The 15233-nt window shown below is 42.4% G+C and overlaps 1 protein-coding gene across 6 annotated transcripts in view; it reads left to right on the forward strand.

Annotated features, from left to right (window-relative positions):
- ARHGEF10 (Rho guanine nucleotide exchange factor 10) overlaps positions 1-15233 on the forward strand; it is a 197132-nt gene that overhangs the window by 46028 nt on the left and 135871 nt on the right. For 3 of the 6 annotated variants that reach the window (XM_090033304.1, XM_090033312.1, XM_090033322.1), the window contains exons 3-7: positions 4629-4796; positions 7607-7897; positions 10088-10154; positions 10682-10761; positions 13770-13826. In XM_090033304.1, the coding sequence (XP_089889430.1) occupies positions 4629-4796; positions 7607-7897; positions 10088-10154; positions 10682-10761; positions 13770-13826 (663 nt within the window). Of the gene's footprint in view, positions 1-3046; positions 3410-4628; positions 4797-7606; positions 7898-10087; positions 10155-10681; positions 10762-13769; positions 13827-15233 lie in introns of those variants that run through there. The other 3 variants (XM_090033286.1, XM_090033331.1, XM_090033295.1) reach the window with 2 other exon arrangements.

Consider the following 15233-nt stretch of genomic DNA (forward strand, 5'->3'; position numbering starts at 1 on the left):
CTACACTAACTGTGTGGACTATTTGAAGCTTACTGTTGTCAGTTTTACTGCATCCCTTCTTCTTGCAGTCTGTTCTTCTGCCCACTGATACTCCTTTATGCATTAATATATTTTGATCCTCCTGATTTTCCTTGCATATAACAGCATAACTCAGTGTGGGAGAGGGTGGTATCCACCCCTAGCATTAAGTTAGGGGCACTGGAATCATAATGCACTCCTGTGAAGTCTGCACCCTGGCTGCATTGCCATGCCAGGAACTCTAAAACTGTTCCCTGCTGGTATTGCTTTAAGTGCAACAAGAGTGGGGGTTAGTGGAGCACAGGGGCTGGCAGCTGCTCAGTCAGGACTGTTCAGAAGTTCCTGGTGTGAGTAAGGCTGCTGCCCCCTCCCCTCCCACTCTCAGAGCCTGCACTCCCACTCTCCTGTAGGCTTTGCTCTGGGTGCCCTCTTGGTTTGTTACACCACTTCTTCTGTGTATTAAAATCAAATGCAAGTGCCTTGTCCAAGGTCATATAGGTAGAGATTGTGAACAAGCCTAAATCTTTTGAGTCCAAGTCTAGTGCATTAACTATAAGGCTGTTATTTTTCTCTGAATGGGATAAATGATGAATATCTTTACTCGTGTGGATAAATCTTGCAAATAAAAGGATTATTTCTCTTTAGTGTTTATGGTTAGGTAATGTGTTGTTAACACATGAAAGCACTTTAAAACTTTTTAAAACAATTCTAAGAATATATATTGTCATACTTACAAATACATAATTTAGATGCATTTTCCATATAATCTATGGGCCTTCAAGTTCTGTTGGATAAATCTTATAGTATTCTCATAAAAATACATTTTATGTTATTTTTTTCTTTTGACATTCTGCATAAACATACAAATATGTATCCATCAAATAAAATAATGTGCCCTAAGGATTAAACGACTCTGAAAAGAAACATTTGTGATAGCTATTAGACTTAAGGGAACATTAAATTTAAGATTAAATTTGTTCATCTTCATATGGAGGAATGGAACGAATATGACAGCATTGTATGGTAAAAATCTAGGTAGAAATTTTTCTTAAGGAGAGTAGTGTGTTCAGAGGGGGTTTTGCATTACAGTTGCTCTTCCCTTTAGCTGTGTTGCATATGAGTTCTTGGCCGGAGCTCCTGTTTTTGTGTAGCTCAAGAACCCAGAGAGCAAATACAGTCTGTCACTGCCGCTCATCCTCTCCTTACCCCTGCTGCTGAATTCGGAGGAGTGGGAGAAGGCAAATAGCAACAGTGTTCACCCCCTGGGCTTTGGGGCCATGTTAAATTATCATAATATCAGTTTTTTAGAAATGCCTATATTAGGATGAAAATATTCTGTGTATTGTGGTGTTCCCATAGTGTTATTTGGGGTACTTATCCACACACCAGTCTCCCTTTCATACTAGTGATCATACAAAGTTTTATTTAGGCTTTGCACAGGTATTGAGACATGAGTTTTCCAACAGAAAGGAGAATGCTTTTGAATACTCCAGTCACATAAAATATTTCTACCTACCTTCATCAACTGTTTAAAAAAAAAAAAAGTCACCTAAGCAGGGGTAGGCAGCCCTTGGCATGTGCCAGAGCATAGAACATAAAGGCATTTTGCCTGGCACTTGTGCTTCAGGAAAGGGGCTGGGGTTGTGCTGCTACAACAAGGATTGGGCCTTTTGCAGGTCCCCCACCATCCACCCCTGGCATGCCAACATCTTACAAGTCAAGGTTGTGGATGTTTTTGGGACTCTGTCCAAAAACATTGCTGACCCCTGACCTAAAGCCTGATCAAATGCCCAGTGAATTAGTGGGCAGCTTTCCACTTAAACACCAATGAATTTGAGCAGGTTTCCAAATACATACATAAATAAAATAATCACTTAAAGACAGTGCCAAAAAAGAGAACTTTCAGCCCAAAAGGTAATTTTTTGGGTACAGTAATATATACACCGAGGAAGGCTTCCTTAAAATTAAGTGTCCTGCAGCCTTTTTAACCATAAGCTATGATAGTAAATGAACAACTAATATATTTTTGTTCCTTAAAAAAAACAGCCAATTTTTTCCACACCTCCCCCTCTCCCTACAGAAAGACTGCATGAAAGGTCTTGTTATTATGTCTGTAATAAAATATGCTGGCTCAGCCTGCGTGAAGAAACAGAAGCCCTGGCAAGAATGCTTATTACCATGACAATCTAAACAGTCAGGAGCTGTGAATTGTGTGGGCTTTATCATAAGGATACAAAACATGTCCTTGCTGGTGGAAAAGCTGATAAAATCATTGCAATTCAGGATGGTTAATACATCCTGCAGGGGTTTGTGTTTTACCTCGTGTTACCTGATGAAAAACTGGCAAATTACTTCTCTTATATTTTTCAGTAATATTTTAAAGTGTATATTTAAAACATTTTATATTTTAGGTTGTACAATCCTGTTGCTGTAGAAAAGCCCAGGAGGAAATTCAGGGTGGAGAGCAGCGAGGATCAGAGGAGGGAGCCATCAAATTTGTTGCTGCTCTACTCATGAGGTCCATTCTCCCACAAGCAGAAACTAAGGTTGCCATTGGCATGATCCACAAGTGAATGTCTGTTCACTTGCTTGTTGTTTCAATCTACGCAGCATAGACTAACCTGTGAAGATTGAATCACTTCAGCCTTGATTCTGGACCATTTCTTCAGTTTATACAGGTTGTTCTAAATCTTATCCCTATGCTCCAGGGTGTCCATAATTCTGTGCAACTTGGTGCCATCTATAAATTTGCTTAGCATGTACTAATGTCATCTTTGTCAGCTGTTTATAGAACTGGGTTTCAAAGATATAGTCTATGAGCTGGATATAGCTTGTTGAGCTATGTCATCTGGTCCACAGGGCTGGAAATGTGGTGTTGGCATAAGCAGCAGCCCTGAAAATTAATATTCAGAGCAACTCATGCACCATGTCTCCAGCCCTGTAGAGAATGCCATACAACTTCTGGCCAGTGGGACTAGATGAGTTTTACATCCCTGTTATAGACTAAAGAAAATAACTCTCCATTTCTGATTGCAAAGGAGAAATTAACTTATCCCACCTTTTTTTGAAGACATGGGGGGGATTGAAAAAGGAGGTGCTGGATAACCAGGAAGGAACAGGGATGTGCAGAACAGTTCACACTAGTTCACTTAGTCAAAACGGGCTCAGGGTGGTACAAAGTATAGCCCAGTATGTTGGTTAGATTTTTGATGGCCAGAGATGGATCCAGGAGAATGTAGTGTCATGATTGCATCCCCCTTCCATAGTGTAGCTCATGTCAGCACCTTCAGTTCTGTCTGGCTGTAGATGGCAGGTTTCCCTGTGGAGTCCAAGATGTGGCTGGAGCCACAGCCTGATGGAAGATATCCTGGAGAGACCAAGCAGGGAGCAGGTGAGGAATGTGGGAGGATGCCCACCATCTCTGCTTTCCCTAGCTCAGAGGTTCCCAACCCTCGAACTGTGGCCCGGTACTAGTCTGCAAAGGGTTGGCTGCCGGACTGTAGCAGAACTGGTGATAGGTATGTGTGTGCCTAGGCTGGTTTGGATGTGTATGTGCCTGAGTTGGTAGTGCGTGTGTGTGTGTATATGCACCTAATTGATTTGTGTGTTTGTATATATGCAATTGTGTCACATCCTCCTGTCTAACAGCACAGTATTGAGATCCTGAGAGCTGGCCTGACCTCGTAGGCAACAGGACCAGAAGTCTAAGTGACTGGCATACCGCAGACCAGCAACCAACCCTTTTTATACTTAGTGGATTTAAAAGGATGAAATGTTACAAATTTTATATTAGTGTATAAAAAAGTGTTGGCTGCCAGTCCGCAGTATGCCAGTCACTTCCAGTCCGCTGTTTGCCGGTCCGTGGGCTAAAAAGGCTGGCAACCGTTGCCCTAGCTAATCAAGGTCAGTGCGCCTCCCCTCCCCTGAGTCTTACCTGCTTTGGGGGTCTTACAAAAGTGTCCAGGGGGGTTGCAGACACACAAATTGCATTGCCTCCATGCCTTTTTCAAATCTTAGTTCTGCCCATGTTGATGGCCTACGTGAAGGCCATACACTGTTATCCTGGAACTAATTGATAGAATCAGAGATTGAATGGGCAGAGATCTTGAATCGTGGTCTTATCCTCAGTGGTGATTGTTCTAGTTCAGTTAAAATATGTTGGTAGAGGAATATGGACTTTGTCACTGATTTCTGTGAGGCCAGGTTTTCTCATTTTTTCTTTTCTCATGTTTATTTAAAATTTGTGTGTGTGTGGGGCATATCATTTTAAAAAAGGATTCAGGCACAATTTTCAGCTTCAGATGTGAATTTATAATGAACTTTTCTAAAGTTTTCAAAAGAAGCTGATAAAGCATGTTTAAGCTCATCACGGATGCAAAGATAAACAATTTGTATTAGCCATGTAATTATATAGCAGCATCTTTTAAGGAGTTTCCACATAACTGCATGATCCTTATAGTCAATGGTCTTCTTTTTTAATCCTGAACAATCTAGGATCATATATTACATATATGAGGGTGTTATGTTGCAAACCTAATTTACAACAATGAATATTTACCCATTTCAATCAGTTGCTAGTAAAAAGTAAAAAATAATGTCTCTCTCCTCAGTTCAAGAAAATGAATTAGAAGTCAGTGGTACAAATGAAGATGAGGAGGAAGGGGAGCCATTCGATTTGGATAGCGGAGATGAGATACCAGAAGCAGACAGACAAGCCCTCATACCACGCAGTTCTGACTCTAGGTATAATGTAGAACATGAAGAGACTAGCTCCACAGGTAAGTCTTCATGTAGCCAGTAGGCCACAACAATACTGTTTAGGCAAGGATCAGGCCCCTTGAATTTTATGGTGACATGATTAATTGAGGTTACAAAAAAGATTTCCATATACGAAGAATATGCAGGTGATTTAATTCACCTCGGGGGGTCTTTCATTTCTGGTCTGTTTAACAAGGTTAACAGGTTTATGGTCTCTGACAGGATTCCTATCTGTTCGTTACATATGAACCAGAGAATTGGCCTCTTCGCTATGCATCTTGGAGGGATCTGTTGTTACAGGACATGGCTCCTGTAACATCAGATTTATAACTGTGTATACATAGATGGCCCTATCAGCCATATCCAAATGAGCGTGCATATGTGGTTTGTGGTGCTACAGACTTGTCTGCAGTGCCACAAACCACAGAAACTGAATGTGCAGGAATTTGCCATGCTGATAATTTGCAGTGCAATGGGTTTTTTTGTAGAACCTGGTGTTAAAAAACCTGCGGCAAAAAAAGCAGGGCACCATGTGTGGCAGCAGTATGCGTTGCTGAAAACCGGAGCCTGGCCAGCCAAAGTCATGCTCCAGCTGCTGGGCAGCCTTTGTGCATACAGATGACCACTGCTGGAGACCTGGGAGGCCCTCAGGCCTGTGAACTTTGCTCACATCTGCACTCCCCAAACCTGGGCATTGCTCAGGTCACTTCTGCAGCTTGTCTGAGCTCAGTTCCCAGACCTCTGGAACTCTGAGTTCCAAAGCAGTGACAAGTAGCAGCAGCACGTGTGCACTCATCTGAACGCACCCATACTGGCTATTTGAAAGCCGGGGCTTTTTTCATACACAGCTTGGGCATCCTGGTGGATTTAAAAGGATGAACTATTAAAATGAAAGACAGCATAGTTGTTTCGTATACTAAAAGAAAGCTTACTTCATTGATATGTAAGGAACCACTGAACTGTTTTCTGTAAGATTGCCCCATGCTCAGACATTCTGAAAAATACTATGTTCTTCCCAGCTCCCACTACACTGTTGTGTGTTGATCCTAATCCTGTTTCCTATTCCTATCTTGAATAATTGTACTAATGTCTAAATTAGAGTCAGATGATCTCTGCGGTTAACAATATGCTTTGGCAAACTGGAACCTAATGTTTTTCTTTCCCTGGAAAATTCCTTACTCATGAGGTCCAGCAGCTTGTTTTAGTGGAGTCCTGTGCTTCATTCCTACTTATGGATCCTCTACACATGCTTGTGTCTTGAGATATGAGGGAGCCTGGAGCTAAATCACTGTTCATTACGCAGAGAGAAGAAACCTGCCTTCTCCTTTCTCGTGACAACAATTTAAGAAAGATTTTGAGTGAATAGTCTCCTCTTTTTTTTTTTTTTTTTTTTACTATTTTTAATTGCTCCCTGTGTATCTTAAAATGTGTTGGAATGGAGTCTAGTGGTTACAGCATCAGCATAGAAGTCAAGACACTTGGGTACAATTCCCTGTTTGCCAGATACTTCCTGTATGACCTAGGGCAAATTTGTCCAACATATGGCCCGTGGCCCGCCATGCAGCCCGCCAAGCCACTTTCTAAGGCCCACGGTGCTGCGACAGGAAATGAAAGTAAGCACTTGTTTACTTTCGTTCCCACCCCTCGTCCCTCCACCAGCCCCTCAGCAGCTTCTTAATGGCTGCTGAAGGGCTGGGGAAGGGACAAGGTTTCCACACACACCGCATCAGCTTGATGTTGCTGATGCAGTGTGGCTCCCCCCTCATTTCATGATGTCCCTTCCTTGCCCCACCCCTCCCTTCTTCATTTGCATGCCAGCTCCTCCCCTCTCCCACATTGCAGGGTATCTGTTCCTAGCCCTGCCCCTCCCTCATTTGCATGCCAGCCCCACCCTGCGCTGGTCTCCACCGGCCACATGGGCTGGAGCAGGTCATGGTGCAGCGGGCGGGTGGGCTCAAGGGGTGCAGATGCAGGCTCGGAAGGATGCTGTGGCCGGGTCTGTGGGAGATGCTGCTACTGTGGCTGTTGAGGCAAGAAGCTGGTGCTGCTCCCGCCTCCCCACATCCCCCTGTGCCCACAGACATCACGCTGGGGGTGGTGAGTCGTGGGCCCTTAGGAGGGAGGGACCCCTGCTGCTTGGGTTTGGGCTGCCCTGGGGGAGAGGGAGCAGGGGGGTGTCCCTGCACATCCTACACCCCCCTGTAGAGTCCCTACATGTTCCTCTGGCTGCTAAGCCCAGGTGCACAGGTGTGGGAGCATCCTCGAGGCCGCCCAGGTGGCAGGGAGGACACGGTGGGGTCAGGTGGCACCCCTTAACCCCTCGCCCCTAGGCCGCAGCCAAACTGGATAGGCCGCACGAGCACCCGCTCCTGCCGTGGGCACTGGGTGATTAAAAAGTTCATGATCCGGCCCCACACTGAAAAAGGTTGGACACCCCTGCCCTAGGGCATGTCTGTACTATATTGCAAGGTAAATGAGTCTTTGTTGAACTCTTGTGCTGTTGCAATTAAACTGCTTCTGGTCCCTGAGAGGGGACTTTGGCACTAGTTTGGGAGTTTGTCTGACAGCATAGTCCTATCCTTTATTGCTTACTATCTGTCTGTCTGCCCATCTCTTTCTGTGTTTCAATCCCTTTTTGTAACGTGAAAATAACAGCGGTGCTCTGTCTCACCAGGGTGTTGTAAGGTGAAATATATAAGATTATGAGGCACTTGGAGACTATGTTAGTGGAGTCCATGTAAATGCTTAAGATATATTTGTTTTATGCAATATTATTATGGTCACAAACAATTATGACAAATGAAAATTAAGTTGTTTTTTTTCCTCTTAGGGGATGAAAATATAGTTAAAACTGAGAAAGTGCAAACATCAGAATCCAGGACAGAGGGTGCCCCAACAAAAGTAAACCCTTACTCTGTCATAAATATTTCACCAATCCAAGAAAAGGATCAATCTTCATCACCAGAACCCAGTCCTCAAGATGAAAGTACAAGCACTAACCTGTCAGGTGGATATTCTGTTCCTGTGCCTTGTGGCTATGCTGTACCATCCAATTTACCATTGATACTACCAGCATACTCCAGTCCTGTTATAATACGCAGTGTTTCTGTCGATGAAGAAGGTACCGGATCTCTTCAATTTACTTTCTATCAAGTAGAATCCTAGTTTAATTTTAGTGAGCTATATTTTTCTACAAATGGATGCATGCAGCGTTACCTGAAGTCCATGGGGAGTATGTCCCAAAGTATGTGGCTCCTCCAAGACACCTTAATAGAATTTATGGAATGACAGTATGCATAAAGAAGTATGTATTGTTAGGACTAGCTCATCTAAGAAAACAGTAATGAAGAAGAATCCAATACACTTTAAAACAAACAAGCAAATGTATATAACCCCCACCCTTCAAGACCCTAAAACTCAACTACCTTATAAAATAACTTCTTTCCTATTTTTGTTATAAACCAATGGTTTCTTTGCCACATACTCCAACAGCCAATACCTGCCACCACCAGTATGTAGAAAAGGATGCTAGTAATGACCCTCTCTGAATAAATCATATGGTGATACTCATCATGAGAACTCAGGCCAAGATCCTATTCCTGTTTACTTACTACACATTCAGAAGTAACATACTAGATCTTTACCTACTTAGAGACTGCACAGTATACCCCAAGATTATCAGGGTTCCTATTCGGTCCAGGAAGAGAGTATGACTTGCCTTTTTCCCAATAACCTAGTGATTTAGATGCTTGTCCACAAGGTACGAGGCCTGAGAGGGTTATGGAGTCATAGAGAAGTAGGGCTGGAAAGAACCTCCAGAGGTCATTTAGTCCATCCCCTGTCTGAGGCAGGGTCATCCATATCTAAACAATCCCATACGACCAGCATCTAAAATCTGTATGAGACTACTGTCAATTCTTCATAGGAGGAGGAGTTTGTGACTGTTTGATTTTGTCATCCCTTGGGGTGCTCTGGTGAACAGACGTTCCCCCAGATCCTGATGAACACCCCTGATAAACTTATAGGTGGTCACCAGATCACCCCTGAGCCTGCATTTTTCCAGGCTGAAGCGTCCCATGGCTCTCAGCCTCTCATCATATAAGGTCTGTTTTCCTGGCCTCTGATCATGCATGTGGCTCTCCTCTGCACTCTCTCAAGCTTCTCCACATCTTTTTTTTTTAATTGTGGAGCCCAAAACTAGATGCAGTACTCCAGCTGTGGCCTCACCAAGGCTGAGTACAATGGGAGAATGACGTCTTGGGATTTGCTTGAAAAGCATCTATGGATGCAAGCCAGCGTTTTGCTTGCTTTACTAGCTGCAACATCACATTGAAGGCTCATGTTCATCTTGTGGTCAGTTATGTCCCCCATGTCCTTTTTTGTCTGTAGTGCTAGCCAGCATAGCACTGCGGAGCCTATAAGAATGCTGCAGGTTTTTCCTCCCAAGGTGGAGAACCTTGCATTTTTCAGTGTTAAACACTATCCTGATGCAACATAGACCCTAACCCCTAATCTGCCACAGGGAAAGCAGGGAAAACACAGCAGCCAGTGACCTGCTTCTATAAAACAGAATATGCTCAAAGAGGTCCTGGGTAGAGGGTCATATCTCCTGCTACAAAGGAAGGCAAAACCCCCCATAGTCCATACCAAACTGACCATAAACCCTCATCCTGAATCCTTCCCTAGGAAGAAGGAAACCTGCAGTTTAGGTCCCACCAAAAAAAAAGAAAAAAAAAAAGAAGGATTTTAACCCACATTGATCACTTCCCAAGAAACTGCCTTAATGACTAAGGTAGGGATTAAGCAAGTCTGAAGTTCACTCCTCTTATTGAAGATAAGTTAAGAGTCTTTGGTCTACAAAGAGAGCAAGCAAGAGGGACCATGACTATAGCCTAGTGAAGTGGACATTGCCTTGAGAAAGAGGGAAAACAAAGTCCTGCTCCCTTCTGCCTTTACTGCTTATGAATTTTACACAATAACTACTTAATGCAACACCAATAGTGACTTTAAGTAAAAAGCAATATATACTTCATTGCCTGTGGCTGCAGATACTGGAACATAGCAGAGAATGTAGGCATTAACAGCTTTTCTTGGACCTGTGTGCCTTAACTTGTTATAGCAACATGGGTATAATAGTATCAAGAAACTTAATTATTTTGAGGGGGTTTGGAAACTACTTTGACATCTTTGGATAAGAGGCATTTATAATGGAGCAGATTATTTGTTAGTAGTATTAGTAATATTAATTATTTCAAGTAGAAGTAAGGCTTTCAATTCTAGCATTTGGTAATTTTTTTTCTGATTTTTGTAGCAGGTGTGCAGACAGCAACTGAAGATTGCCATTTTAATTATTTAAGCTCAGAAGACCCACAAAATAGGTAATTGTGAGTTGATCTGCATTTAGCAATCTGTAAATCTTCAATGAAAGATGAGATTTGTGTCCGCTCCATTTATTTTTTATTTTCCTTGTTGTAAATTAGCATTGCTGTTAATAACTCCAACTCTGCACTTTGTGGTACGAAATCATTTCTGTTTTTGTACCAGAATCAGCCCTGACTGAAATCTTGTATTTATAAAGATGACAATTGACCTTTTGATATGTGCAAACGTGAGTGGTTTAATTTTCACATCTCTCAGTGGGAGATTGCCAAAGCAGAATAATTCTGTAGAAAATGAATAATAAGCAATTTCTTTATACTAAAATTGGGTTGCTAAAATTGCATTTCAAATTCCATAATTAGACACTTAAAATATTTTTAAAAAATAACTTTTCATATTAGGATGATTAATACATAAGTTTCCTAGCACTGTTTAACTATAGAGTAAGAGTTAAAAGGTAAGAGAAATTATTGATGTTATTGACAGTAATATTTTTAATTCTTTTATTTTTACGGAATTTTTCCAGTGAAGACAACCAGGTCAGTAAAGATAATGATGCTCTAGCCAAATGGGTTGCAGATCCTGCAAATACAGCATGGATGGAAAGTAAGTATCAATGAAGAATAAATGACCACTGTAGAAATAGGTGAGCTTTAAAGCTTTCTTTTTCTTTCTGCTTCCTTTTCTGTACTTTTCCAACACTACAGCTAACTAATAAAGATAAAAAAGTGTGCAATACTGTATTTTATATGTTGATTTTTAGTATTGGGTTAGATTCTACATGCACGTGGTTACTGTTCAGTGAACGAATTGTATATCAGTATATGACGGGATTATTTGACCCCATCTGCTGAATGTGTAGTAAATATAATGCTTGCTTAGCTTCCCAGTTTTTTTTCCTGTTGCTTGGAAGCATTTTATTTTCCTGAACTGAACATTATGGAAGCCTTTTTCTAGTTTAAGAAGGGGTACTTCATCATTGTTTGGGTAATTGTTAATGCTGAAACTGGTATTACATTTCTCATACCAGTTTGTGGCCACATGTGCCAACTGCATTTTTAGTATTGGGTTAGAATCTACATGCACATGGTTACTGTTAAGTGAGCGAATTATATATCAGTATATGAGGGGATTATTTGCAGATGAGTGAAGAACTCTGATTGCTGAGTAAGACCTCTCACATGCTACTGCAGGATCTTTGCTTTGCTGAATTAGTCTCAGCTTAAAGGAGGAAAGTGAAGGGGCCTGTGTGTTCCTTAGGTTTGCCAGGACAAAGAGATCATCTTGTTTAGCTGAACATTTCCCCTACCTAGCAAGTAAGCAGGAGTAAGGAATTTACTTCCCTGCCCTAAGCTACGTCCTAGTTTACCAACTGAAACATTACATTTATTTTAGTAATTGTTTGTGTCTTGAAAACAGTTTATGAGTTCTTGAATCCAGACTGTAGTATGGTGGCCAGCAGCTTAGCACTTGAGAACAATCCAACTGGCTCACAGAAAAGAAGGGAAAATATTTGGCCAGGAAAATAGACCTCAGTTTCAGGCTCCTGAGGGATTAAAATCAATGATAAAAAAACAAAACAAAAAATAACACCATCTTTAGAAAGCGTGATAATACCTTCAGTCACATGCATACCAGAAAGAAAGAAAGTCTAGGGAAGTGATTCTCAACCATGGTGCCTTAAGATCCTTTCAAAGGTGCTAAGTGTAAAAAATGTTGTTACGGTTAGGCGTGCAAACATGATTTGTGAAAAACTGGTTTCCCTTGATTTATGCGGTACTTGTGTTCCTGGAAAACTGTGCATAAATTGAATTCACATAAAGGGAATCCAGTTTATAATGTAAAAAATAGGGATGTGATCTCACGGCAGTGAGGGGGGGAGGGAGTAAGGCTGCGACTGGGGGCGTCGGAGGGAGTGTGGTGCAGTCCATTAGCCGCCCCTGGGGCTGCAGCATGGAGCAAAGCGGAGGGAACTGGCAGTGGGTGTGGGGGCATAGCTGTTGCTGCTATGTGCACCCCAGGAGTATTGTGGGCTGGGGGCACTGTTCTGGGCTCTTCCTGGCAGGCGTGTGCTCCTGGATCTGCACATGGGATGAAAGCAGACAACCCAAACACCAGGTTCTTTCTGGTGCTTGGGATGGGTGGTAGCACTAGGAGGTGAGATGCAGCCACCCCAAAATTCACCATAGCCTCCACAACCTGCCCTTCCAGCAGTGCCACCAAGCACTGAGAAGAGCCCAGTGCCACTGCCAGCCCCAGCCTGCAGTGGCAACCTGGGGGCACATGCTCACCAGGAAGAGCCCAGCGCTGCCTCCAGCCTGCAGCCATACCAGGATGCATGTAGCAGCAAGAGCCGCACCTCCCTGTTCCAGGCCCTGCACCCACTTACAGTTCCCTTCGCTTTGCTCCCTGCTGCAGCCCTGGGTCTCCGCTTCTCCCCACTCACGCCAGCCGCTGCAGGCAGCTGGCATTGGCTTCTCCCAGAACAGCTGCAGCAGGGGCTAGGGTGAGTGGGGCCCTGGCCCTACAGCCATTTCCCCTACCCTCACAGACTTACCTGCTTGGGGGAGGGGAGGATGGTGCCTATACCAATTGCATAAGAGTGAATTTACCTCACATACTGAATTTTGGGTATAAAAAAAAGTCATCGCATAAGAGCAAATTTGCATATACAGAACCTGCATGAATCAAGGGAAACCTGTAAACCCAAATAGGAACCAGTAGTGTTAAAGATATGTTGACCTGTTGTGGTTTTTTTAAGTTGTTTGCAGCTCAGGAAGAATTGCTCTATTATTTTTTCCATAAGATAGTTGATCCCAGGTTATTTTTTTTCTTGGTGTGATCATTTTTGCCCTTCAGAGAAAAAGCTTGAATGTCTGTATGCTTTTGGTTTCTACCAGGAGAATGGGGATTCTTTTGGTAGAAACTGAATATCTGTACCTGGCCCAAGCGTGGACCCAGTTTTCTTTCCTTCCTCCATGTCCTATTCCAGGACAATACATTGGTTTTTCAACTTTACAGTTCTTATGTCCTTATTTTAACTGATGGAATTTTGAAAAGGGAGTGGAGGTCCCCAATGAGAAAGAGAGAGGAAAAAAGGAGCACAGGAAATAGAATTCATTTTGCAGTGAACTTGTTTTTCATGTGCCAGTGACATGAACTTTTCCTTGCTGCTGTTAAATGATAGTAATCGTAACCATGGTATTGTGATACTTTATTTGTGATAAAATAGGACCCAGATTGTTCACAGCTGGATGATTTGCAACCTGAATATTTTGCACCATGTTGCAAAGCAAGAATAATTTCAAAGAGCCTGGCTTCTCCCACCAGCTGGAGTTCATCAGCTGTCTCACACAGCTGTTTGTTCCTTAGCTATGTATATTCCTGTTACTTTGGAAACCCTCATCTTCACAGCAGGATCAGAGACCTAACCCTGTAAAAAGTCTGGGTTCTGCTGTATGAGGTTGAACGCATGCATGGTAAACAGTTGGTACTTGTATGTAAACAGGAAATGGTTTATGCCTCTCTTATGCATACTTTCCAAAAAGAATGAAGTTTTTTGTTGGTGTAATTCAAATCTAAAAAAAAAATATTTGTTCTTCTCTTGCTTTTAGATCCAGATGAAGTAATTTATGATGATGTGCCAAGGGAAAATTCTGACTCTGAACCAGGTTTGAGGTTTTTGTAATTTAGACTATAGACTATTTCACACAATAACAGATTTTATTAGAAGTTATAAGAAGCGACCATGGGCATGACCATAAGATGTGTTTCATGGACACTGATATCATAGGACTTTATGTGATGTAAGTTAAGAAGCCCAAATGTAATGTAAGTTACGTAGAAGTGGTTTCACAAATCAACAAATTGTAGGCAATTTTAAAGTTAGAGTCAGACAAAATTTGGTACTACTAACCTCCTGAAGCATACTATTTAAATGCCTATTCTGATTTTTATCTTGAAACACAGGGCTACATACTATTTGATTTTTATGTGCAGAAGTGGTACTTAAGGAGCTTTTAGATTCTAATTGCCTGTGGCAGAATAGGATGGACACTGCCCTGAATACGAGGGTGTCCTGGGTTCTGTTCCTTGCAGTGTGTTTTCTGCACCTTGCATTTGTTGGATAAAATGCATAAATAATAGTGGGTAAGATCCACAGTCAGAACCCAGGGCCCATGCCTTATCACAGTCCATCTCACCAAACCACATATTTCCTGTAGCTTGCTTGTCTCTTCCTAGTCCCACATATCTAGCCACTTTGGTCCCCAGTTGGCCATTTTCAAGAAGAAGGTTTTGGGTAATAATTAGCTCATGACTTGGTGGTTACAGCAAGGGAAGTAGGAGGTGCAGGTTTAAGCCTCGGATGGATGAGTAGGAGCATGTGTCCCATTGCCTAGATAAGTGCCCTAACAACTAAGCCGTTGGACTAAATGGTGCGAATACCCTATCCCTTCATCTTCCCCTCCCATTGCTAGTTATGGTTTTTCTCTGGCAAAAGTTTTGGACTTGCACAATGTTACATGCATATGAGGTGATTCTGTTCCATCTCAGAGCCTACACTGCTGTCACTGGGCATTTTTACACATGCAAGCACCGCAGTGCTGGGTACTTTCAGAAGTGTCAGGCGCTGCGACACTTGTGGTTGTATAAGCAGCAAAGTGCACATCAGCACTGAAAAAATGGTGGTAGTGTGCTTTGAACTAAAATGCATTGGAGGTGCTTCAGTTCAAAAGCGCACCACTGCCATTTTTTGCGTGCATTTTGCCTCTTATACAACTGCATGTGGCGCAGCACAGTTGGCCTAAGCTTGTGTACAGAGCAGACTTAATTAATCGAGTCCACTCCAAGGCAGCAAATCTCTGGCCCATCGTGGCACAACTTGTATGCATATGAATACCCATTCAGCCTTCTGACCAAGCTCAGAGTGGAAATGCAGGGCAAATAGAATCTAAACCCTACATAGATGCAAAAAAATTGCGAAAAAAGTAGCTGCATAACTGCCACTGAGACTCATAAAAGAAAAATAGGATTTAGCCCATTTGGGCATTATATTTTTGTTAAAGACTACACAGAAT

The sequence above is a fragment of the Crocodylus siamensis genome, chromosome 1, assembly GCF_052110815.1.
Source record: "Crocodylus siamensis isolate JL-2025a chromosome 1, ASM5211081v1, whole genome shotgun sequence".
Lineage (NCBI taxonomy): Eukaryota > Metazoa > Chordata > Crocodylia > Crocodylidae > Crocodylus > Crocodylus siamensis.